Below are 24,337 nucleotides of genomic sequence, written 5' to 3'. Positions count from 1 at the left end.
AATAAGTACTAGGTTTACAAAGAATAAGTCCTGGAGTTGATTTCTTTGACTAAAAAACCCTTTAGGACGGTGCTCCAGGATGGCCACAGCCACATGACTGAAACAAGTAAAAGAATAAATCACGGAGGGAGGACAGTGAACAGATGTTGATGTGGAATGCAGAATAAAGTTTGAGAAACACTGAAAAGATGTATATCTAATAATTCTTCATTATTACTAATACTATTATCTATGATAATACTAATCTCTGCCTTCTTTTATTAAGACTGCATCTGCTAATGTTGTTGTGAAGTAAACTGCACATACGCACACTAAAACAAACTTTTGTAGCAAATTTGAACCCATAAGAAACCCATTCACCGTATTTTGTCATGGAGAAAATTTCTCATGTTAGGCAAATAGATGTAAATACACCGAGTCAGCTCACAGTGACCCTTAACTACATTGTTGAATGCATGCTTTTTGGGGTGGTTATCTCCCATTCAACAACAGAGACCAGAAAGGCAGATGCTGCAAACTCCCATGCGAGACAGGTCACCCTTATGATATTCCCGTCACCATTCAATGACTGTGGCCCACTGGAAATGAAAAGAAATGCAGTGACAGCATTAAGCTGTGTTATGTAGGGATACAAACTTGTTATCAGTTCAAATATACATGAGACATATTCCATCATTCACTGTATTTTGTCATAAGAGAAAATTTCTGGAAGTAGACAAATAGGTGTAAATACAGAATCAGCTCAAACTGCTCGCAAACCAGATTGTGGGATGCATGCACTTCGGAATGGTTGTCTGCTTTTCAACAACAGAGACTGGAAAGGTAGACACTGTGAACTGACATGAGAGACAAGTTCCCAGTTACATTCTGGTCATCATTCAAAGCCTGGCTCCAATCAAGTATTTCAACAATCACACCAGACCTACTTTTCATTGCATGTATGTATGAGTGTGTGTGTGTGTGTATATATATATATATATATATATATACACACACACACTTAAACATGTGAAAATCATTCTGGATCTTACTTTCAACTATTAATATATGAATATATCTTTCAGTTGCTGCCATTTTTGATGACGACTCTAAATGGAATGTTATACATATATACACACACATAAGTGCTAGTTGAGCAGTGGTCAATGTAGTCGACTATCCCCCTCCCCCGTTAATGTTAACTTTTACTGAAAAAAGGCATAACTACAGTTTAATACCCCACTGACTTGTGCCAAGAGTAGAAAAGCATTATTCTGGTCCTTATCCACATGCATTCAAGTTAATCTTCTTCGTCCAAACTTGTCTTGTTAAACATTGGTGTCCAGCATTTATTATTGCTAAAAATACGTTTATGCCTCGTTAAGCTGCTTTGTTCAGAGAATGATTTACCACAAATACCACAGTGATATGGTCTGTCTTCAGTTTGAATGTGTTTGTGATTAGTTAAGTGGCCTTCTTTGGAGAATAATTTACCATAGATATCAGAGCGATATGGTTTCTCTCTTGTATGAGTATGTTTGTGTCTAGTTAAATGACTATTTTTTGAGAATGATTTGCCACAGACGTCGCACGGATATGGTTTCTCTCCTGTATGAATGCGGATATGTTTGGTCAAAGTATCATTTTTAGAGAATGATTTACCACAGATATCACAATGAAATGGTTTGTCACCTGTATGACTACGTTTGTGGTTTGTTAAGGTACTTCCTCCAGAGAATGATTTACCACAGATATCACAGTGATATGGCTTCTCTCCAGTATGAATATATTTGTGTGTGGATAGATTACTTTTCTGAGAGAATGATTTACCACAGACATCACAACGATATGGTTTCTCTCCCGTGTGTGTGTATTTGTGTGTAGTTAAGCTACCTGTATGAGAGAATGATTTGCCACAGATATCACAGCAATACGGTTTCTCTCCTGTATGAATGCGCTTGTGGTTGTTTAAGTGAGGTTTTTGTGAAAAGGATTGCCCACAGATATCACAGTGATATTGTTTCTCTCCTGTATGAATGAGTATGTGCTTAGCTAAGCTGCTTCCTTCAGGGAATGATTTACCACAAATATCACAGTCGTATGGTTTCTGGCCAGTATGAATGCTTCTGTGTCGATTTAAGAGATTATATTGAGAGAATGATTCTCCACAGATTTTACAATGATATGGTTTCTCACCTGTATGAATATATTTGTGCTTATTTAAGGTATCACTTTGAGAGAATGATTTACCACAGATATCACATTTATATGGTTTCTGTCCTGTATGAATATATTTGTGTATAGTCAAGGTATTATTTCGAGAGAATGATTTACCACAGACTTCACAATTATATGGTTTGTCTCCTGTATGAATACGTTTGTGTGTAGTTAAGGCACCTGCCTGAGAGAATGTTTTACCACAAATGTCACAACGATGTGATTTCTCTCCTGTATGAATGTACTTATGTTTAGCTAAGTTGCTTCCTTCAGCGAATGATCTACCACAGATATCACAGTGATATGGTTTCTCTCCTGTATGAATACGTTTGTGTCTAGTTAAGTGAGTATTTTGTGAAAACGATTTACCACAGACATCACAGTGATGTCGTTTTTCTCCTGTATGAATATATTTGTGAGTTGTGAGGTTGCATTTTTGAGAGAAGGATTTTTTACAGATGTCACATTCATACAATAATATTCCTTTCGCTTTTGACATCTCTTCAGGAAAGAAAAATGAATTTTCAATTCATTTCAGTAGAACTTTTCTTCTCTCGTCACAATAGATATTTTCTTGTTTTTGTCTCTATAGTTTAATCATCAGAAATATGTTTCTACTGCAGTATTTTCATCTTCTGTGGTTTTTCTTGATAATCTGAAGATGGTGAAAATTCTTTTGTAAATTTGTAGAAATTGAATTAAAACTAAACCATCTCTTTCATGTTCCACACATTGAAACAGAGATAATTCTTTCTCAATCTCACTCAGAAGAAATAATTCAGTGTAATCCACCAGGGATTTATGTGAACAGGATTATATTTGTTCAGCATAACATCTTGCCTTCATCATTAAAAGATAATAGCAATGATGAATGTAATGTTAAGAATTCTCTTCTGTCAATGTCATCTGATGTTCTGAAATGAAAGAGAAACAGAATAAAAGAAGAGAGTTGAGTAAATTAGATTCAAATGAGATGAGCAAAAGGTTATATAATTGGATTGTTACCTAACACTCCATTGTACACCTGGCATGAAACCGATTGGTAAGATCAGCCATGATGGACTTATAACACTGTACACTTTGGATAATATACCCACTCCATTGACAGTTACACAAACGCATCTTTTCCGAGTTATGGACTCTTAGTTGACTCACGTATATATGTGTGTGTGTGTGTGTGTTGTGAATCATGCAGGTATAGTGTGAATTCAATCCTAGATAGCTAAATTTAAATTAACAGTTCAACTGCACTTTTCTCACGGTAAAACAATAGTTTTTCTGACAGCAGTTTACATTTGCCAGATGCCTTAGCTAAGCAAAATAATGTCTTCACCACTTGACCCTTCTAACCTCTCCTAGACTACTAAAAGCTAGAATTAAGATAACAAGCACCACCAACGAAATCTATTGTTCTCAATGATATGTCTATCCTTCTGGATAGTTATAAAAACAAGAACCCCTCAAGCAAAAGTCAGTTACTGAAAACCGAGTCTGGCTGACTGGCTGAACAAAACGCTGTCTCAGAAGAAAAAAGCACAAAAGGACAACCATGGTAACCCACCAACGAAGCAGTTGTTTCATCCCACACTCTCTCACTCTCACTTTATTTTCTCTTACATCAATATTCCTATCTGTAATTACTACTACACAATGACAAGAACACAAACTATACAAGGAAAATCTACATCTACCTTTACTTTGTGTGCTTTACGATTTTATCACCTGCCCGTTGAGGCAAGGTATTTTACAATATAATGGTAAAATAAATATTTTCTTTACAACCTCAATCACTGTTCTTTCACCTTTACATAATGGCAATCAATGAAGAATCGTTACAAACTGATCACGACTCAGATGTTCCATACTATTGTTTACAAATTAAACTTCAACCATTACAAAAATAAACTTCTACCCTTACAAATTGGTAACTCAACCGTTACACTAATTAACTTCTACTGTTACAAATTGGTAATCCTGACGTTGCACCATAACAGGCACCAATTTACAAATTGGTGACCCCGTTTAAAAAAGAATTGCTGCCTTGTGGAGCTACATTAGCTGCTATCTTTTCCTCACTACCTCAGCTTAAAAAAGAACTGTAGTCTTCATATCAACAGTCGCTAGACCAAAGGCAAAATAATGACAACCTTCATCTCCATCAAGATGCACCCACCTTCAACCCGCTACAAAAAGCTCTCTACTACTATCCACATTATGATGCACTTCACAACAATGCAACACTGCAGACGCACAAGGAATTTGCCGACCATGGCAGCCAATAAATGCATCATTTCGACAGCTACATGCCCAGAAATTGGAAGATAATATGGGAGCCCACACATGCAACGTTTTCAACGGCCATAGACTTGAATTTACTTTGCATTTCAAATGCTACTTTTTAGCTTTTCAGGACCAGAACACTTTCTAACCAAGTTTGTCATTTTTGCTTATTTTATTTTGTTATGTTTGCACTGCATACGCATTGTTCACCTGTTTTTATTCCATGGTTTCTGCTAAATGTCCTCCTTTTCAATGTCTGCAATTGCTTTCTTTGCATGCACCATTCCTAAGTGCCTGGTCTTCTGCACACATCTGCACACATTGTTACACCAACTCTATCACGTTCATGCCCAAACACATGCCTTTCTCGTTTGTTTTGCATGCTCCCTGCGCCCTTGTAAACATAACTTGTCTCTGTAAGACCTTAGGTCAGTCATGCATACATAGGGAAAGTTGTTTGTCCCTTACAATGCACCAGTATGCCACACTTTCGCTCCTGCAGGATCGAAGCATATAATACCTCATGCATCGGTTGGCAGCCTCAGCTTTACTGCCTTAATTTGTGGCATATTCAATACTGTGCACTGTAATTAATGCACTAGCATTACTGCCTCAGCCATGCAAGACCTGTTGCCCGTTTTCTGGACCAAAAAATGAGGTTTGTAGCATATTAGGAGGTCACCGTAATTCATTCAACGAAAACAAAAAAAATTTCCAATGATTCCAGGATATGGTGGGTGGGGGTGATCTGGTTTCCCACCCAACCCTTTTTTCCAAACAAAAATAAGGGGTTCTGGCAGGTTAGATCAGAGTACTTGATTGTATGCAAAAAATCAGTTTTTTCTTTCTTTGTGCAGGTACACTTCCTAACGGGTGTGGGGGTGAAATTTCCGAGGATTCCACCCCATCTCATCCCCTTTTCCAGACCAAAAATAAGGTTTTGTGGCATAATTCATTCAAATAATTCATTCAAAGGAAAAAACAATTCCAATGATTCCGGGATAGGAGGAAGTCTGGTTCCTCCCCCACCCCACCCACTATTTTCTGAACAAAAATAAGGGGTTTGCGGCATATTAGTTCAGGCTATTTGATTCCACGCAAAAAATGCGATTTTTTTTTCGTAGTGAAAATCGTGTGGGTGAAAGTATCAAAATTTACCCATAAGACTAACCATCACCTATAATATCTACATAATTTAAAAGGCCAATTATTTGCACATCGTTTAGCTCAAATACATTATGTAATTCAACAGATATACATTTCTGCTAGAATATTATTATTATTGTTTTGATTCTCGCTGTTCTATTTGAGGTTGTTCTTTATTTGAAAGCAGGCAATAACAAATCACCAAAGGTTTCAAGTATTGCCTTCTCCTCTAACTCAGAGACAATACTCTTCTTAGAATGCGACCTGTACCCAACGATGCTGTCTTCTGGATCACTTCGAGCCTGACAGCAGTTCCAATATTCTTAATATATTTCTCAAGACACTTGAAAACTGCTCTTAATGCTTAAATAACCACCGGTATCACCATTACTTTCCTATCTCGTCCCATTATTATTATTTAGCGGCTTTTCGTCTGTCTTTAAGCCGTTTCATGTTTTTAGAGTCGATGAAATAAAGTGCTCAAGTACTGGTGTCGATGCAATCGCCGAGCATCCTCCTCCTCAAAATGTCGAGCTTTCTGCCTTTAATAGAAACGATTATTATTGTTATATGATTTTTTTTATGTCGCAACGTATATTAACAGAAACTGGGTATATTTTCAGTTTCGAATATTCACTTATTTTACTATTTGTACCTTTATATGTTTAAAACCAGATCTGACACTCCCACAGCAACATATAAATATATAAAGATATAAATGTATGAATTGTTTATCTTTATTACAGACGAAAATGTTATCTTCCAGAGAATCTTGTCCATTTGAAATTCTAGTGAATCAAAACAAACGGAATTACGTAAAATAACGCGAATACAATATAAATGTTTATATAAATATGATACTTACATATTAACTTGGGGAAAGCTAATTAGAAAGATGTGACAATATGTTGGTCAGAACTTCAAGACTTGGACAGCTTCAAGAGATTTTTACAGCAAACGTTGAATTAATATTTTTCAGGTCAACATAATAAAGAATGCTATGTCTATTTCTTTACACAACTAATTACCAATCATGCGTATATTTAAGTGGGTTTTCTTATAAATATCAGTTGTAAAGTGAAACCGATCGCATAATTAAGAGACGAAACAAAAGCAGGAAATGAAGAGAATCGGGACAAGGGGAGTTAACTCTACTTTCAACTTCTAACAAGTCCTTCAGCATCTTTTATAGTTTAGGGCTTAAAGGGACCTTAATTATTAACCTGGAGTAAATTTTGATAATTTCTGTAGAGTGCCGTTCAAACCGAAAAGATCCAACAACACGTGTTATGTCGCATGTAACTAAATATTTATGTTAGTTTAAAAGATTTACTCAAAACATCTTATTTAGCTGTTATTTTTAGCACACCTCACAACCACCCCAATACTCAATGACGAAAAGAAACGAATAAACGGTTTTCTTTCGATTTGACTCAGCATTCAACCTGCAATGAACAGATTGCAATTGTTAACAGAAAGATTCGGAAGAAAGTTCTCTGGTAATTTTCTTTCAGGAAAAAGGCGACGAGCAGGACGGGAGAAATGCTTGGCAGTATTTCGTCTGCCGCTACGTTCTGAGTTCAAATTCCGCCGAGGTCAACTTTACCTTTCATCGTTTCGGGGTCGATAAATTAAGTACCAGTTGTCAAGTGATTGCGGGAGACAAATACGAATCTCTCTCTCTCGTATATATATGAGCTTACGATCGTGAGGTTGTGAGCTCGAATCCCGGACCGGGCTGCGTGTTGTGTTCTCGAGCAAGGCACTTTATTTCACGTTGCTCCAGTTCACTCAGCTGTAGAAATGAGTTGCGACGTCACAGGTGCCAAGCCGTATCGACCTTTGTCTTTCCCTTGGATAACACTGGTGGCGTGGAGAGGGGAGGCTGGTATGCATGGGCGACTGCTGGTCTTCCATAAACAACCTTGCCCGGACTTGTGTCTAGGAGGGTAACTTTCTAGGTGCAATCCCATGGTCATTCATGACCGAAGGGGGTCTTTACCTTACCTTTATATACACACACGACAGTCTTTCAGTTTCCGTCTACCGAATAGACTCACATGGCTCAAGACCACAGTAGGCAAGTTGCTTACCATAGAGCCACACCTGCGTTTATGTTTTTGTCCTCTAACACTGCTTGATACCTGGTGCTGGTTTGTTTACGTCTTTGTTACTTAGCGTTTCAGCAATAAAAGACTAATATAATAAGCACCAGACTTTAAAAAGAATTTTTTTTAAGTACTGGGGTCGATTTATTCGATTAAAACCCTTCAAGACAGTATGTTCCAGCATGGTCGCAGTCTAATGACTAAGACAAGTAAAAAAAAAAAAGATATTCAAATTAGGAAGAAATAAAATTGATGGGGCCCTAAACTGTAGTTGTGTCTATGTGTACTTATTTGTCAATAGAAAACATTTCGTCATGCGCATGCGCAAACAGACATGGGTTCTTTGATGCTCCGAAGATTATTTTAAGAAAAATTCTTTAATCCTAATCCCGTTCATCGCAGAAATCGTCCACTTTGTACGTCATGGTAAAGTAATCATGCTTATCCACGGTTTCATAATATTTATTTCCTATATTATATTTATCTCCTGCATCGTTCCTGATAATGCTTCTGCTCACCTGGCAAAGCGACGACGACCTCTCCCTTTGTTGCACTCCTTTCACGAGGACCCTTTCTCCATTTACTCAGAGGAGAATACAGAACCGTAATTACACTTTGTTTTGCCCCCATAACTTTAAAATACATGCTTTATTAATTAAATTCTCTAGAGATACCATTTTAGATGGTCTTCCTTACGATTTTGCAGCAGAAAATTGACAATCTTTGGTTTATATATATATATATATATATAAACCAAAGATCGTCATTATATATATATATATATGTGTGTGTATGTGTGGTGGAATCTCTCGACAACGTCTGAATTGTTCAGTTTTTGCGCAAATGATTTTTTGGGGAATGATCAAATGTATGTGGTGTTCATTAATTAGCTCACTCACCCCATCAGATCGACCTTACCCGAACAGTTGTATAGTCTTACCAAACATCTGGTCTCGAATTGATGGCAGAGAACCAAGAAACGAAGAACACAACGCATCCAGGGATTGAACCCACGGTCCAGCGATCATGAGTGCAGCACCCTAACCACTGGGCAATCATGCACCTTCAGACACACATTTGTATATAAGAAATCACGATAAACCCTAGTTTATATCATTAATCTTCCTGTGTATGTTTCACTGTTGTGTTTGTTGGGAACCACAATCCTGGATGTTCCGAGTGATTCACAACAAACCAGGAAATACTTTTTCACTGCATCACTTAATGCAATAAAGAATAATACCATCGATGGTCTGTTGTGGTTCAGCCTCCGATTGCACTCGGAACATCCAGAGCAGATTTCAAGCAACAACAATCCTCAACAAATGCCATAAACTTGTTTATCGTCATTTTCCCTCCCACATTTGCTCTTCTATCATAATTTTTAACACAAACCTCTGTTGCATGGCAAGCTTCTATATTATCTTCGTGTCCTAAATACATTCTGCAAACTGGTCATCTTCGACAAACAGTAAGATGTGTGGAGGAATTCTCTTTAAGCACGCCAGATACCCACTTCATAACTCTTTATTTTTGGGGATTTTCAGAAAATGTTTGCGAATTTGTATTCTACACACGGGAATTCATTCGACTATGAAAAATAAATTTAATTCAATTTCAAATATGGACAGTCATAATTTTATTTTTTTTATTAAATCCCATCAATAGACTATTCAATATATTTATGACGAGAAAGATATTGAAAAACATCGATACGTCAGATTGACAAACGAAGGAGGTGGGTATTTTGGTTGTCGTGAGATGGGCTAAAAATAACAGCTAAATACCCCCTTAAATCACACAAAAAATCTTTTTTTTTCCTTTTGTTTTGCATAATCATATTTACACAATCGAAATTCGCAAAAAGTTTCTGAAAATTCCTCAAAATGAAAAAGTTATGAAGGGTTATTTTGTGCATTTAAAGCAGACTTCTGCCCAATGGCATTTCAAACGTCCAGTGCTGGGGTTCCAAACAACTACAACGGTGAAACGTACATCATCATTATCATCGTTTAACGTCCGTTTCCCGCGCTAGGACGGGGTACGGGTTAAATGATATAAACATGTTTATCATAATTTCTCCTACGGGGTGCACGTGTGGCTGTGTGGTAAGAAGCTTACCTTCCAATCACATGATTCTGGGTTTAGTCTCACTGCATGGCACCTTGGGCAAGTGTCTTCTACAATAGCCTCGGGCTGACCAAAGCCAAGGTCCCATATGGCAAATCAAAGGTCACTGAATAATTTCCCAAAAATCAGGGTTTTTATAAACCTGATTCTAAGAAACTTTCTTCATGGAAAAGAAACTTATCACAAAGATTAGAATCGATGTATGGACAGTAAAATTGACCAATGAAAAAAATGTAAGACATTTATAAACAAAAAACGAAAACGGCCAACACAACTATGATGTCATGCTGTTGCTAAAGTCTTAAACATTACACAACCTTTGGCTCTACACCTGAGTGACCTCTGCCTCATCCACAGCTGTTGCAGACTCCTAAACTGGACCTTCATCCTCAGCTTGAACAAAAATGTCTTCACCTTCCATAATGATAACTTGATAAGCTGATAATACACACCACTGTCAGTGACACTGTACGACTGTCTGTAATGCGACAACATCGTAAGTGAACACAACTCAAAACTGCAGAATTGCACTCTCTGCTGCTGCTGCATCGACCAATCATGTGTACACGTAGTCAGCCAATAGTGTGCCTGATGGGCTCTTCGAGACATGCCCACAACAGACCGGAACAAACGTCTAATTGGTCTGCTAATGGTTTCCAAAGTTAGTGAAAGTGCCAATCCACTAAACAAACCATGCCCACCACTGATAGTAATGAGATACTAAAATTACAATAATCTAAGCGAGTTGTAACCGCATCTCCTTTTAAAAAATCTCAAAACTTCTGGAATGCACCTCATATATGTTATTTTGTTTGTTTATTGTTTCAGAACATCAGATGACATTGAGAGAAGAGAATCGTTAACTTCAGAAGCATCACCATTACCATCTTCTCAAGATTAAAGGAAAATGTTGTGCAGAAGAAACATAAAACCCTTTTTTATGTAAACGGATGGTAAACTGTTTCTTTAGTCCTGTGATTCCTAGAAAATTTCTCTTTTCCAAATAGGGATAAATTTACAAAGCAATTTGCACCATCTTTGGATATTGACAGATCACAAATGATGGCAATATAGCAAAAGAAATATTTGTTACCAACGAACTATAAAAACAGAAATAAGAAAACTGCTAATTTATTATGGTGAGAGAAAAAATATCGAAACAATATTTGAGACACATAACCCTTTAGGTGGTTTAAACCAGCCATATCTGGCCCCAAATAGTCTACCTGTTTTAGATTAGCCTCTATCACCCAAAAATAAACACACACGTCATTGAAATTTTGAAGCTACAATATAATGCATGATTAATTCAAAATTGAATAAATAAGCATTGCATTTGACAAAGTAATCTGAATATTAATGGGTTAAAAGAATGAGTGTTTTTGTAAAAACATGGCAAAAACAATGCAAAAATTATACACCTGCAATATCTGTAAAAAGTCCTTTTCTAAGGCCGTTACACTCACCAAACACCGATGCCATTACTGCAACATATGTGGTAAATCATTCTCGCGTGCAGATAGTTTAGCTTCACACAAATATAGCCACACGGGAGAAAAGAAACCATATAGTTGTGACATCTGTGGTAAATCCTTTTCTCATAAACATCATTTAGCTAGACACAACTATGTTCATACTGGAGCAAAGCCACATCATTGTGATATCTGTGGTAATTCATTCTCCGATGGGAGTACTTTAACTAAACACAAACGTATTCATACAGGGGAGAAACCGTATCGCTGTGATATCTGTGGTATATCATTCTCTCAGATTATTCACTTAACTAGACATATAACTAGTCACACAGGAGAAAAACCCTATAAATGTGATGTCTGTAATAAATTATTCTCTCAAGCATATACTTTAGCACAACATGTACGAACCCATACTGGTGAAAAACCATATCACTGTGACATTTGTGGTGAATCATTCTGCCAAAACAACCTCTTAGCTGCTCATAAGTATATTCATACAGGAAAGAAACCATATTACTGTGATATTTGTGGTGATGGATTTTCTCAAAAATGTGCTTTAGTTGCTCATGGATATGTTCATACAGGAGAGAAACCTTACCACTGTCATGTTTGCGGTGATGGCTTTTCTGAAAGAAGTGCCTTGAATGCGCATGCTTATGTTCATACAGGAGGGAAACCTTATCACTGTGATATGTGTGGGAAATCTTTCTTCTTCAGGGGTTCCTTTACCAAACATAAACTGATCCATACTGGAGAAAAACCATTTCACTGTAACATTTGCGGTCAGTCATTCTCTGATAAAAGTGTCTTCAGTGATCACAAACAGATCCACACTAAAGGGAAGCCACATCAATGTGATATCTGCGGTAAATCGTTCTCTCAAAGTAGAGCTTTAACCAATCACATACGCAGTCATACAGGAGAGAAACCATATCGCTGTGATGTCTGTGGTAAATCATTCTCTGTAAGAAGTTCCTTGAAAAAACACTCGCGCATTCACACAGGAGAGAAACCATATCAGTGCGATATTTGTGGTTATTCATCTACTATTGAAAGTAACATAATTCAACACAAACGTATTCACACAGGAGAGAAGCCACATCGCTGTGATATCTGTGGTAAATCGTTTTCCATTGCTAGTAACTTAAATAGACATATGTACATTCATACAGGAGATTCACCATATAATTGTGATATTTGTGGTAAAACATTCACTGTAAGTAGTAACTTGAAAGTTCATAAACGTACTCATACAGGCGAGAAACCTTTTCACTGTGACATTTGTGGTAAATCGTTCTCAGAAAATCGGTTCTTAAAAAAACACAAGCTTAATCACACAGGAGAACATCCATACCACTGTAATATCTGTGGTAAATCATTCTCAGAAAATCGTTTCTTAAAAAAACACAAGCTTTATCATACAGGTGAGAAACCATATCAATGTGATATCTGCCATGAATCATTCTTTGAAAATTGTTTGTTAAAAAACCACAGACTTAGACACACTGGAGAACCACTGTGTTTGTAGGAAATCCTTTTCCCACTGAAATACTTCAACAAAACATTCATCCTGGATCAACTGTTGTAAATCACTCTCTTGGGGAAAGGCTGTATCACTCAGATGTCTTTGATTAATCCTTCTCTGATGGAGATATCTTCACCAGACATGAAGAGAAACCATGACACTGTGATATTTGTGGTAAAGCATACTCAAGAGATAGTCACTCAACTACACAACATGTAGAGAAACTCATGTGGTATCAATTGTAAATCACTCTATGAAAAAAAAAAAATGTTTATTAATTGCAAAAGAGAAGAATAACCTTATTGATGTCAAAACTCATTCTATGAAACCTAGAATATTACAAATATATATATATATATATATATATATGTATATATAAATGAAATTTATAGAAAAAACAAAAAATGAAGACAGGTGTTTGAACAACAAGCAGGTGTATTAAGTTTGACATTTGGGAATATGAAAAATGAAAAAGACTATGTTTCAAGCCTTTCAACCGAAAGGAATAAGAGAGAATTAGAAAAATCTGTAGATTTAGCAATCAAGCATGGCAACTGATTAGAAAAGGAGGTTGGAAAAAAGGCTGATAATACATTGAAGGTGACCCCCTAACTGAAAAGCGTGTGTGTGAATGGGGAGGGGGCAGTGACTTTGTAAAGTTTTTAACAAGTCTGGGTGTGTAAGTGTGTGTGCATCTGTAACATGCGACTACTCATGTGTGGTGATACTATTGAAGATTGAGTGTGGTGTGGGTGCTGGGAAGTGGTCAGCACTACAGACACGAGGCATCTATGTATGGAACGGATGCATTGCATGCCTTCCTTTTCTATAATAAATAAATTTTGGTTTCATGTAAAGTTAATTATTTATTATCTTAACTTTCCTATGAATTTATTTTTCTGTTTCCCTCTGGGTTGTGGTTGCATGAATGAATTATGGTTTTTGATCCCTAAACAGACACAAAATGCAGAAAAAGATTTGCTTCTGACTGTCCAAGAGAACACTTCTGTAATTAGAATGAATTGAATTGATCAGCAGCTATTAATAAAAGGATTGGCATTGTAGGACCACTAAAGAAAGCAAATATACTTGCATGCCTTTGGGGAATTCAAAAGATAGACAACTCACCTGCTGTTTTCTAGGGAGTGAAAAGAGAAAAAAAAAAAAAGGTCAAAACAGGGAGTAGTAAAGCAATTCTTTATCCTGCTTAAATTCTTAACTGCCTATTCAGAGGTCAAAAGTCACTATTACCTCATGGAATTTAATCATGTGACCACTATTCAGAATTCTTTAGCAGTGAATTTGATTTTGTGTGGTTAAAAGGTAACATTTTTATCCATTTATTAATTCCATTGCTTTAAAATAATTTTTAAGAAATTCACATAAACAAGTAAACTAGAATATAATTTTGTTATTAAATTCATTGCTAGATTTTTGTTGATTCATCAAAAACAAAATTAAAACTTGGTAACATTTTTCAAGTTTTCATTTACCCACAAAATGACAAAAGAGTCAATTGACTCAGCTTCCTCTCTACTTTCGCGACCTTTTGAAACAAGAAGCTTCAAAAGAGAAAAGGATTATCGCTTTTTTAGATTAAAAAACTGATCAAAATTTACTTTAACTTGTATATTTTATTTTTATTGCAATGAGACATAAAGACACTATAAAAAAACCCAAAATTTGTGTACTACTATTTTATCTTAGAAAAAAGTTGTAAGTATAAAATGCAAAAAATCAAAAAAAAATTAGAATGATCTGACTGATATTTTTTTTTAAATAATTTTTGCTGAGTTGGACTCCACTGAGAAAAAAAAACACAGTCTATAGTAGAAGACACTTGCGTAAGGTGCCACGCAGTGGGACTGAACCCGGAACCATGTGGTTTGTAAGCAAGCTACTTACCACACAGCCACTCCTAAGATTACCACATAGACATAATACTCAATTTAGCCGATAAGATATACAATCGCCCAAACGAAACACAATCACATAATATAGAAAGAAAAAATATATATTAAGAAACAGTAGGTAAATATGATTCCTTTACCGTGAATACAAAATAGGGAGTTTATCGACGAACTTGATCATAATAAAAAACAAATTTCTCCCAAACAAACCCGATAGAAAATAACAATATCATGCGTACAATGAAATAACAGCAACAGTTATACAAATACAGGTATGAAAACAGACGTATAACTACACTTTAGTGCCCCATCGACTTGCTTTCTTCAAATTATAATGCAAGTATGTGTTGTTAGCTAACCTGAAGTTTAGTGTTACGGTAAAAGTATAAATAAATTATGATAGAAACTGAAGTTGATGAAATTCCATAAATTCAACAGGTGCGGTTTCAGGAATTTTTCAAAGGGAGGGCACAAGATCAGACGGGAATACACTTCCAGGAGAAATGTACGCGCACTTTTCCTTGAAGGGGACATGTGCCCCTCGGGTCCGCCCCTGTTCATTATATTCATATGACAGCTTTTGGTGCACACGATATGGGGGAGGTAAAGAATACGCACAACACCCGTTTTCGGTATAACAAAAACTCCTAAACACCAGGTGTACGTATTCGTTACCTTCGCCTACGAGATCTAGATCACAGAAGGCAGCGATAACTAATTCTTTTTCCTTAAGAAGCATCAGAACAAAAAAAGACAAAGAATTTTTAATATCCGTTTCACGTTTTTATATAAGGCTAGCAGTTTCGGGGTGGGAATATAGTTGAATACAATCTCAACTAGTACTTATTTCATCGAACCCCAGGAGCATGAAAGGCAAAGTCGACCTCGGTAGATTTTGATTTCAGGCGATAACAACAAACAAAAAGTAGCTAAGCATTTGACCCAGCGTGCCAACGATTCAACAGGTTAATAATATGAAACAGATGCAAAAAAGGCGGCGAACAGGCAGAATTGTTATCACGTCAGGCAAAATGCTTGGCGGTATTTCGTTCGTTTTCACGTTCCGCGTTCAAATTCCGCTGAGGTCGACTTTGCCTGTTATGCTTTCGGGGTCAATAAAATAAGTACCAGTTGTGGACTAGGGTAGATATAATCAACTTACCCCCTCCTCCGAAATTGTTGACATTGTGCCAAAATTTAAAACCAATATTTATCTGTTGCGCTTACTGTTTCCAGTGTTGTGAATTTGATAACATAATTACATACAGATATTGACTTTAATTTAAGTATTGATTTCAAATTTTGGCACAAGGTCAGTAACTTCGACTCCAGGGAAAGACTTCCGCCCGTCCCTCATCCATTTTTCTCTCAAATTTGTGTTGTGAAGAATCAATTGTAAAAAACCAAGATCGAAGAACGTGCTTCACAGGCAACCGTGAAGCGAACCACAACACAGCATCCTGTTGTCATGGTAACAAGCTGCTAATGCCACGCTGTCTGTTGATTGGCTAAAATTACCCAACTCCAATTCCAAATAACATCAGATTCTTTTATTTACGAGATAAAGTAATTGGTTGACCATAATCAAAATTCAGGGTTGTATCGATACACCAAAAATGAAAGCAATCGAAGCAAAACTGGGGAGGGCTGATTTTGCGAATGAGTAAGACTCCATCCGAAAAGTGAAAATAAAACAAATTTTGCAATAAAATCTTACTCAAAAGTAGTCATAAAAGAAAAGCGAACCATTCTGAAAGATGTTTTACAATGTTCTGAAAACATTCATCCCCAATTTTCTCATATTTTTCCCTCCAAAGAAACTCATTTGAATGTTGCTGGAAAAATGCAAAACGCAGATTCAACAGTATGAAGGGGATACAGAAAATCTCGCCACCCCGATTTACAATTTACACATATTTATACATGTGGAGGTTTTTTTTTAATCACGAGTGCGGGTGCGCGCGTCGGGTCCACTGATTAGTGCGGGTGCGCGCGTCGGGTCCACTGATTAGTGCGGGTGCACGCGTCGGGTCCACTGATTAGTGCGGGTGCACGCGTCGGGTCCACTGATTAGTGCGGGTGCACGCGTCGGGTCCACTGATTAGTGCGGGTGCACGCGTCGGGTCCACTCTTCTTTACCAAAAATTCGTCGCAAAAATCACGGAAAAAAAAAAACGCAGTACTGAAAAGTCTTGAATTCAAAATTTCAGGATTGCGGGTCCTGATTCGGCCCGGAATGTTTTTAATTTACTCTCGGAGTTGGCCTGTTGGGCCACAGCGTCTAGGAATAAAGTTGAAAATGTGTGACACACTGACATTCGCAGTTTTTTGGTACTATTTAAGAAAAGTGGTCCGGTGCGCGCACTCGCGATTAGTCGATCCAAAAGGACTACTTATCCTATAACAAATGTTCATACAGATTCGGTTGGAAGTTATTAGATAAACGTTTGGTACCCCATCATAACTTAGATGGGTTTTTTTAACAAATAGGGGGTTTTAAAAACAAAATAAATATTTTTTTTCTAAACAACGTAAATAAATTTCTTTTTCTAAAGAAATGAAATATAAATAACACCCTACCTGTTTTTGTTACCCCAATCATACTCTGAAAACGTCGTTTTACGTTATTCTAATAACTTTCAACCGGTTTTGTATGAACATTTGTTATAGGATAGGTGGTCGTTGTAGGATCGACTAGTCACGACAAACCAGTGCGGATGCGTGAGTACGCGAGTGCGCGCACCGGGACCACTCTTCTTAAATAGCACCCAGTTTTTTCTTTTTATCTAAATATATATATAGAATGTCTTGATTTAAATTTTATTATTTGAATCATTTTAATATATACATGTGTTTATTGATCGTAAAAGTATTTGGATGGAACGAACGTATCCCGTCCAATCCCGTCTGCATCTTTTCCTTCTGACGACCCAACTTTATTTCTTCCTCTCAAAATTTCTGTCTCCAAAAATCCTTTCAGTCATAAAAAAAAACTGTTGCTGCTATTTCCTCATGCGCATGCGCAAACATGTTGACTTGCTGACAACCATTGAAATCGCTCAGCGAAGCTTTTCCTTCCTTTTATTATAATCGAGTTCATCGATAAATTTCTTTGCTCGGTTCGAAGCATAGATTCATGGTAAAGTAATGACATTTATCTTCTGTTTTATAATATATGTATATTTACTTGCTAAACTAGACTGATCTTCTGTATTATGCGAATGTGTATCATTTGGGTGATTGCGTGTGTGTGTATATATATATATATATATATATATACACACACATTGTGGGAGTGATCATGTTCCTAAAGTATGCGGAGGCCTGGAATGTGTCTCCAAGTTGAGTTGGATTTTATCTGTTTTGACAGGATTTTTCAAATTTCTTTTTTTCTCTCAGAATCGCTTGAAAATTTATAACTTTCTTTAATCCCACCGTGGGGCATCCGGGACGAACTTTTTCAATTTCTTTTTTTGCACTACGCCCCTAAAAAAGACGAGGCAAATTGTTTTAAAATATATTGTTGAAATCCCTGAAAACCCACCGTTTTCGTCGTCTCCAGTTGGACCCTTCAAGATGCTGATCTCCGTCAAAATCTTATTTTATGTTGTTCAATGAGTGAAAATGACTTCTGCCCCAGATTCATAAAACGTTGAACACATTAAGCGACGTCTGTTGATTTCCGTACCTGGCGAGTGCTCCCACTGCGTGACACCCTGGGCAGGTGTCTTCTATAATCTGGAGCTGACCAAAGCCTTTTGAGTGGATTTGGTACCTGGAAACGGGAGAAGCCCGTCGTGTGTCTGTGTATATATATATAAAGGGTCATCCCATAAATAATGCGGGGTTTTTTATAAACAAAGTTCGGTATTCTTTCGTTTAGAGAACCCATTTCTCGTCGCCAGTCTCCGTTTGGTCCCCCAAAAGGTTCCTTTGTGAGACGTGACAGCAAAGAAGAGTAAACATTCAGTCGGAAAGTTTGTGAGGAACCCATTGACCCAATTTGCTGACTTTTCCAATGGCACACAGATGTCAATGAATAGTTGAATGACCAAATCCAAGCCTCTCTACTACTTCTTCAACAGTTACGATGGGATTTCGTTCCACCAGGGTTTGCAGGACGTCCTTGTCGAGCTCTGCAGATCTTTTAGGACAAGGCTTGTCTTCTTGGCTGTAGTTTCAGGCTCGGAATTTCTGGTTCTCGCTTACGTTTACTGACCGATCCTCATATACTGCTTTAATATTCCTCGCAATTTCCGTTGTTGCCTTTATTGAACTTATAAAGAAAAATATGCCGAATATGCACCTTTCTCACTGAGAAAAATTAACTTGAAATCGAACTGCACTCCTTAAAACTTGCACTATGAATAAGGAAAAATTAAAATTACTACCGGGTTTTAAAGCAAGTTGATGCAGATTGTTAATCATATCTACCTCCGACTTTTAGTTCAAGCAATTGAAAAAACTGCATTATTTATGGGATGACCCTATATATATATGTTTGTGTGTTGTATTTTGGGATGGTCATTTGTTTTATCTCAGATAAACATCTTCTATATATTCGTTCTTCCCTCGTTTATTACTGTTCTTATTCTGATGAATGTCTATTTTGTATCACACACCTGTGACCACCACGGCTACACTCTGTCTTTGTGAATGGAATAGGCAGAGTAAGAGCACACACGAAGACAGAAAGTGTCGCTGAGGAGGTCACAGACGTGTGATGAAAGATTTATGGGCAATGGACATGAGTTAGAATAAGAACAGTTATAAATGAGTGAAGAACATAAAAAATGACCATCCCGAAATACAACAATATCTGTTTCAACGCAAAACTTCACATCAGGAATCATGCAACACAAATTCATAAGCGTATATATATATATATAAATTAATAAATAAAACATATGCATATATACATACATATATGTACAAACCTACCTCTACATGCATATATGGGTACAGGACACCAAAAAAACGTCGAACACAATGAGAAACGAAAACATAAATATAAAACCAAGGAACTGGACATTTTTCTTAAACAACGAAAAGATAGAGTACAGGACAAATAACACAAGGAAAATTCCCCTTCTTCAGTCGCCATGGTTTCATCTACTCTGCGTTTCATATATATACATACATTACCTTCGCCCATATAATACAGTAAATGAATTGATTGCATCGCAATCATTAACATTTATGTATTAACTTTGTTGGGTACTTCACTAGCAGTATATTGGATATACGTTATCCCATGGATGGTTGCATTTACAACCCCTATCTCAATTTGTATATATATATAATATATAAATATATATACTTTATTTAAAAGTAGCAGAAATTCAACAAAACCTGTTACTCTGAGTTTCACGTTCCCGTTCGTTGGACTGTTTTGTTATACATACATACATATATATACATACATACATATATATATATACATATATATATATATATATCGTTCATATATATATATATATATATATGTTAATAAAATAGAACATATGCATATATATAAACATATATGTACGTACCTACCTCTACATGTACATATACACGCATATATGTGTACAGGACACCAAAAAGACGTCGAACACATAGAGAGACGAAACACATAGACACAAACCAAGGAACAAGACAAGCAAAAAAAAGAGAGATACAGGACAATAAGCACAACGAAAAATCCCCTTCTTCAGTCGCTAAGGTTTCATCTACTAAACGTTTCGAAGGATAAAAGCGAGACGTATACTTCGAAGAAAACTTCCTTCCCGCGAAAAGCAAATCAATTAAAATTCTGAGATCTTTTCGCAGAGGGGTAAAAAAAAAAGCAAGACGGTAACGACAGTACAAACATATAAACAGTAAAAAATATATATATAAACAGTGGAAAAATAAATATATAACAGTGAGAGACATATATATATATATATATATAATATATATATATATATATATATATATATATATATCGTTCATATATATATATATATATATATATATATATATATCGTTCATATATATATATATATATATATATACATATGCATACATACATACATACATACATACATGAACAAGAGAGTTATCAAAGACGTTTGTGGACTGATAGCATCAAAGAATGGACTGCAAATGAGCCTGGCTGATTGCATGTATGCCACACAACATAGAGAGGGAACTGGGGAATGTTGGCCAGTGAACCCTGGAACAGCCTCTCTAATGATTTACAATTTATCACATTATAAAAATGTAAAATTTCCACAGTTGAATCATGACTTTTTTTTAGTGTTTGCTGTCTCTTATTTTGTTTTTTCTTTATTTCAGAACATCGGATGAGATTGACAGAACAGAATTGTTATTATCTTCTAAAGACTAAGAGGGAAGATGTTATACAGAACAGATATAACCCTGTTTGCATGAATCTATCGTGAATTTTTGTGAACTGTGATTAATCTGGTGGAAGAAGATAATTTATAAAAAAAAATAATATTTATGTGAGAGACTTAAGAAATTTGAAGGAGTCATTCTTTTCCTAAAGGCATGCCAAAAGTATTAGAAAAATCCTACAACTGTGATATGTGTAAAAGGTCATTTTGTAAGGCCGTTACACTCACCACTCACAAATGCATTAATTCCCACCACTGTGATGTCTGTGGTAAATCATTTACTCGTGCAGATAGTTTAAATTCACACCGATTTACTCATACAAGAGAAAAACCACATAGCTGTGGAATTTGTGGTAAATCATTTTCTCATAAACATCATTTAGTTAGACACAACTATGTTCATACAGGAGAGAAGCCATATCACTGTAATATCTGTGGTAACTCGTTCTCCGATGGGAGTACTTTAACTAAACACAAACGCATTCATACAGGAGAGAAACCATATCGCTGTGAAAACTGTGGCATATCATTTTCTCAGATTATTCACTTAACAAGACACATAAAAAGCCATACAGGAGAAAAACCATATCAATGTGATTTCTGTGATAAATCATTCTCTCAAACATATATTTTAGCTAAACATATACGGACCCATACTGGAGAAAAGCCATATCATTGTGATATCTGTGGTAAATCATTCTCTGATAAATGTGTCTTACGTAATCACAAACAGATTCATGTGGGAGAGAAACCATATCGCTGTGATATTTGTGGTAAATCTTTCTTTGTAAGTAGTTGCTTAACCAATCACTTACGCAGTCATACAGGAGAGAAGCCATATAGATGTGATATCTGTGGTAAATCATTTTCTGTAAAGGGTAATTTAACTAGTCACATACGTGTTCACACAGGTGAGAAACCATTTCATTGTGATATCTGTGATAAATCATGCTCTGTAGAAAGTAACTTAAAACAACACAAACGTATTCATACAGGGGAGAAACCATATCAATGTGATATCTGTGGTAAATCATTCTCTCAAATTATTCACTTAACTAGACACAAATGCATTCATATGAGAAAGAACTAAGTTTAATAAATCTTTGTCAATTAACTGTCCATGCATGGCTTATCTCCTGTGTGCTGTTAGGAAAGGTATTCAGCTGTAAAAATCATTCCAAGACAGACAATGGCACTTGTTACAGTCCTCTGGCTTGCCAACTCCAGACAAACTCTCCAACCCAACATGAAAGATGGACATTAAATTACAATGATGATGAAAATAACCATTAATTCTTTATATTATGAGTTAAAATTCCACTGAGGTCACTTTTGCCTTTCATCAGTAAAATAAGTACCAGTTGAACACCGGGGTCGATATAATCAACTTAACACCTCTCCTGAAATACCTGGCCTTGTGCCAAAACTTGAAACCAGTATCACAACTCATTCTCTGACACTTATCTAATATAAATTTAAATATATTGTCACTGGTGGAAAAAAAAAATCTATAATGGTGATAAGAACCTTCAAGAACTACATTTTCTATCCATTTATCTGGAACAGTTAATTTATCACTAATATTTTTTGATAAAAATAAAACATTCTTTTATAATACCGACATACTTATTCTAATATATTTCAACAAAAGGCACAAAATACATGTGACATTGTTAATGAATTGGTGAGAAATGTATTCTCAGAAATCACTTGTTTTTTAAATAAATATATTAACTACAAAAGAAAGCAGTTTTTCATAACATAATACATATATCATGTTGATGATCATCATTTAATGTCTGCCTTCCATGCAGGCAAGGATTGGACGGTTTGCCAGGAGCCAGATCTCTGATGATTTGTGGCCCTGTATTGTTAATTCTTTTTAATAAATCTTTACTAGCATGTCTACATCTGCTGCGTAATTCCTTCCTAATCATAGACTTATACAGTTCAATATCAACAATATAAATGCTACTTGTTTTGTCCGCTGGAACAAGTACCCCTGGAGCTTTCTTGAAGTCAACAAGTAATTTTCTGTTGGTATATATTACACCTTCTATGGTACTTCCTGAACTTCACTTTCTTGACTATACTATATAATTCTTCATCAAATCTGGTTAGGTGTTGGTTGGACATTTTGATCAGCATGCTAACAACTTTGTCAACTGGCTGCAAGGAAATAAGTTGATGGAGCACTAAAGTGTAGTTATACGTCTATGTGTTCGTAATTATACATGTAATGTTACTTCTGCTGGAAACAAAAGGCTTATCTCCCAGAGTGAAAGCAAGATTGTATGATGCTTGTGTACAGATGACTATCCTCTATAGTAGTGAGATATGGGCTCTGATTGCAGAGGGGTCGTGCATCCAAAATGGGGGAATCCTCAACGTAATCGCCGCCTGGAATGCCATGTCGACCACGGATGTGTTCCGGGAGAGATATTTTCCAGTTCTAATTCATTGCCGGGCGATGTGAAGGTTGTGATTGTTTGACAGGGTCACCAAATGTAGCAGGCTGGATGCGGTGTGCCATATCTGATACGTTGTAGCCCACTAAATGTAGCGTATAGATGTAACGCTTCCAGGTTCTCCCGTCGGAGTAACCAGAGTACATTGAAGAATAAACACCAAGAAGGAAGTAATGTTATCTACATATATTTATTCGTTTACCCGACAGGTTGTTACAGAGACAGTAGCAATTCTAGTGATAAGGATGACTCAGGTGTTGATATGTAGAAAAAGGTTGTCTGTCAGTAGAGAGAGAAAGAGTAAGGTAGTCATGGTGCTGACTAGAAAGGAATAAAAGAAAAATGCGGTATCGCTTTTCTTACGGTCGAAAGCCTCTCTTCGCATGTCAAGAGAAGGCAAGTGCTGCTCTTGGTAAAGGCTGATGCAAAAGCGGTTGTTGCGCCTTGGTCTGGTTGACACATAAGAGGAAGAGACAACATTCTGTTATATAGACTATGGTCAGTAATGTAGATCAAACCTTAAAGGACCAGCACAGGTCCTAAGGGCTGGAGTGTTTCCTCATCAATCATCTAGTGTAGATTTCCCACTCGTTTTGACAAGCAACAAGTCGGTGGATTTGATTTCAAATCTCAAGCAGGGTCAAGCTCTGATGGATGTGCAACATCAGTGTGTAAAAACTAACACTTCCTTTCTCCAAGCTTAGATTCGAAACCAA

At 36.4% G+C, this 24,337-nt stretch overlaps 3 protein-coding genes across 7 annotated transcripts in view; 2 read left to right on the top strand and 1 right to left on the bottom strand.

Moving 5' to 3' along the window:
* On the bottom strand, window positions 1-6,541 carry LOC115225678 (zinc finger protein 91-like). The gene is made up of 3 exons (XM_029796594.2): window positions 6,488-6,541; window positions 2,320-3,110; window positions 1-2,289 (listed from the first exon to the last, which is right to left on the bottom strand). The coding sequence occupies exons 2-3, from the start codon at window positions 2,693-2,695 to the stop codon at window positions 1,280-1,282; spliced, it is 1,386 nt and encodes a 461-aa protein (XP_029652454.2). The 5' UTR covers window positions 2,696-3,110; window positions 6,488-6,541; the 3' UTR covers window positions 1-1,279.
* Window positions 6,542-8,043: 1,502 nt separating this feature from the next.
* Window positions 8,044-24,337, top strand: part of LOC115225787 (zinc finger protein 728-like) — a 17,519-nt gene continuing 1,225 nt past the window's right edge. Inside the window, exons 1-2 of one of the 3 annotated variants that reach the window (XR_005004157.1) lie at window positions 8,044-8,156; window positions 10,689-13,075. Coding sequence is in view for 2 of the 3 variants with exons in the window: in XM_029796743.2 (XP_029652603.1) it covers window positions 11,253-12,863 (1,611 nt within the window). In the remaining variant the exon portion in view is untranslated. Of the gene's footprint in view, window positions 8,157-8,176; window positions 8,335-10,688; window positions 14,029-24,337 lie in introns of those variants that run through there. The other 2 variants (XM_029796743.2, XM_036514593.1) reach the window with 2 other exon arrangements.
* LOC115225895 (zinc finger protein 845) overlaps window positions 17,775-24,337 on the top strand; it is an 11,699-nt gene continuing 5,136 nt past the window's right edge. Inside the window, exons 1-3 of one of the 3 annotated variants that reach the window (XM_036514592.1) lie at window positions 17,775-17,909; window positions 21,092-21,662; window positions 21,999-22,064. In XM_036514592.1, coding sequence (XP_036370485.1) covers window positions 21,308-21,662; window positions 21,999-22,064 — 421 coding nt within the window. In that variant the 5' untranslated portion in view covers window positions 17,775-17,909; window positions 21,092-21,307. Of the gene's footprint in view, window positions 17,910-21,091; window positions 22,065-24,337 lie in introns of all 3 variants that reach the window. The other 2 variants (XM_036514591.1, XM_029796896.2) reach the window with 2 other exon arrangements.

Source organism: Octopus sinensis, linkage group LG28, assembly GCF_006345805.1.
Source record: "Octopus sinensis linkage group LG28, ASM634580v1, whole genome shotgun sequence".
NCBI lineage: Eukaryota > Metazoa > Mollusca > Cephalopoda > Octopoda > Octopodidae > Octopus > Octopus sinensis.
The sequence above is the reverse complement of the archived record's forward strand: the minus strand, read 5'-3'. Positions and strand labels throughout refer to the sequence as shown.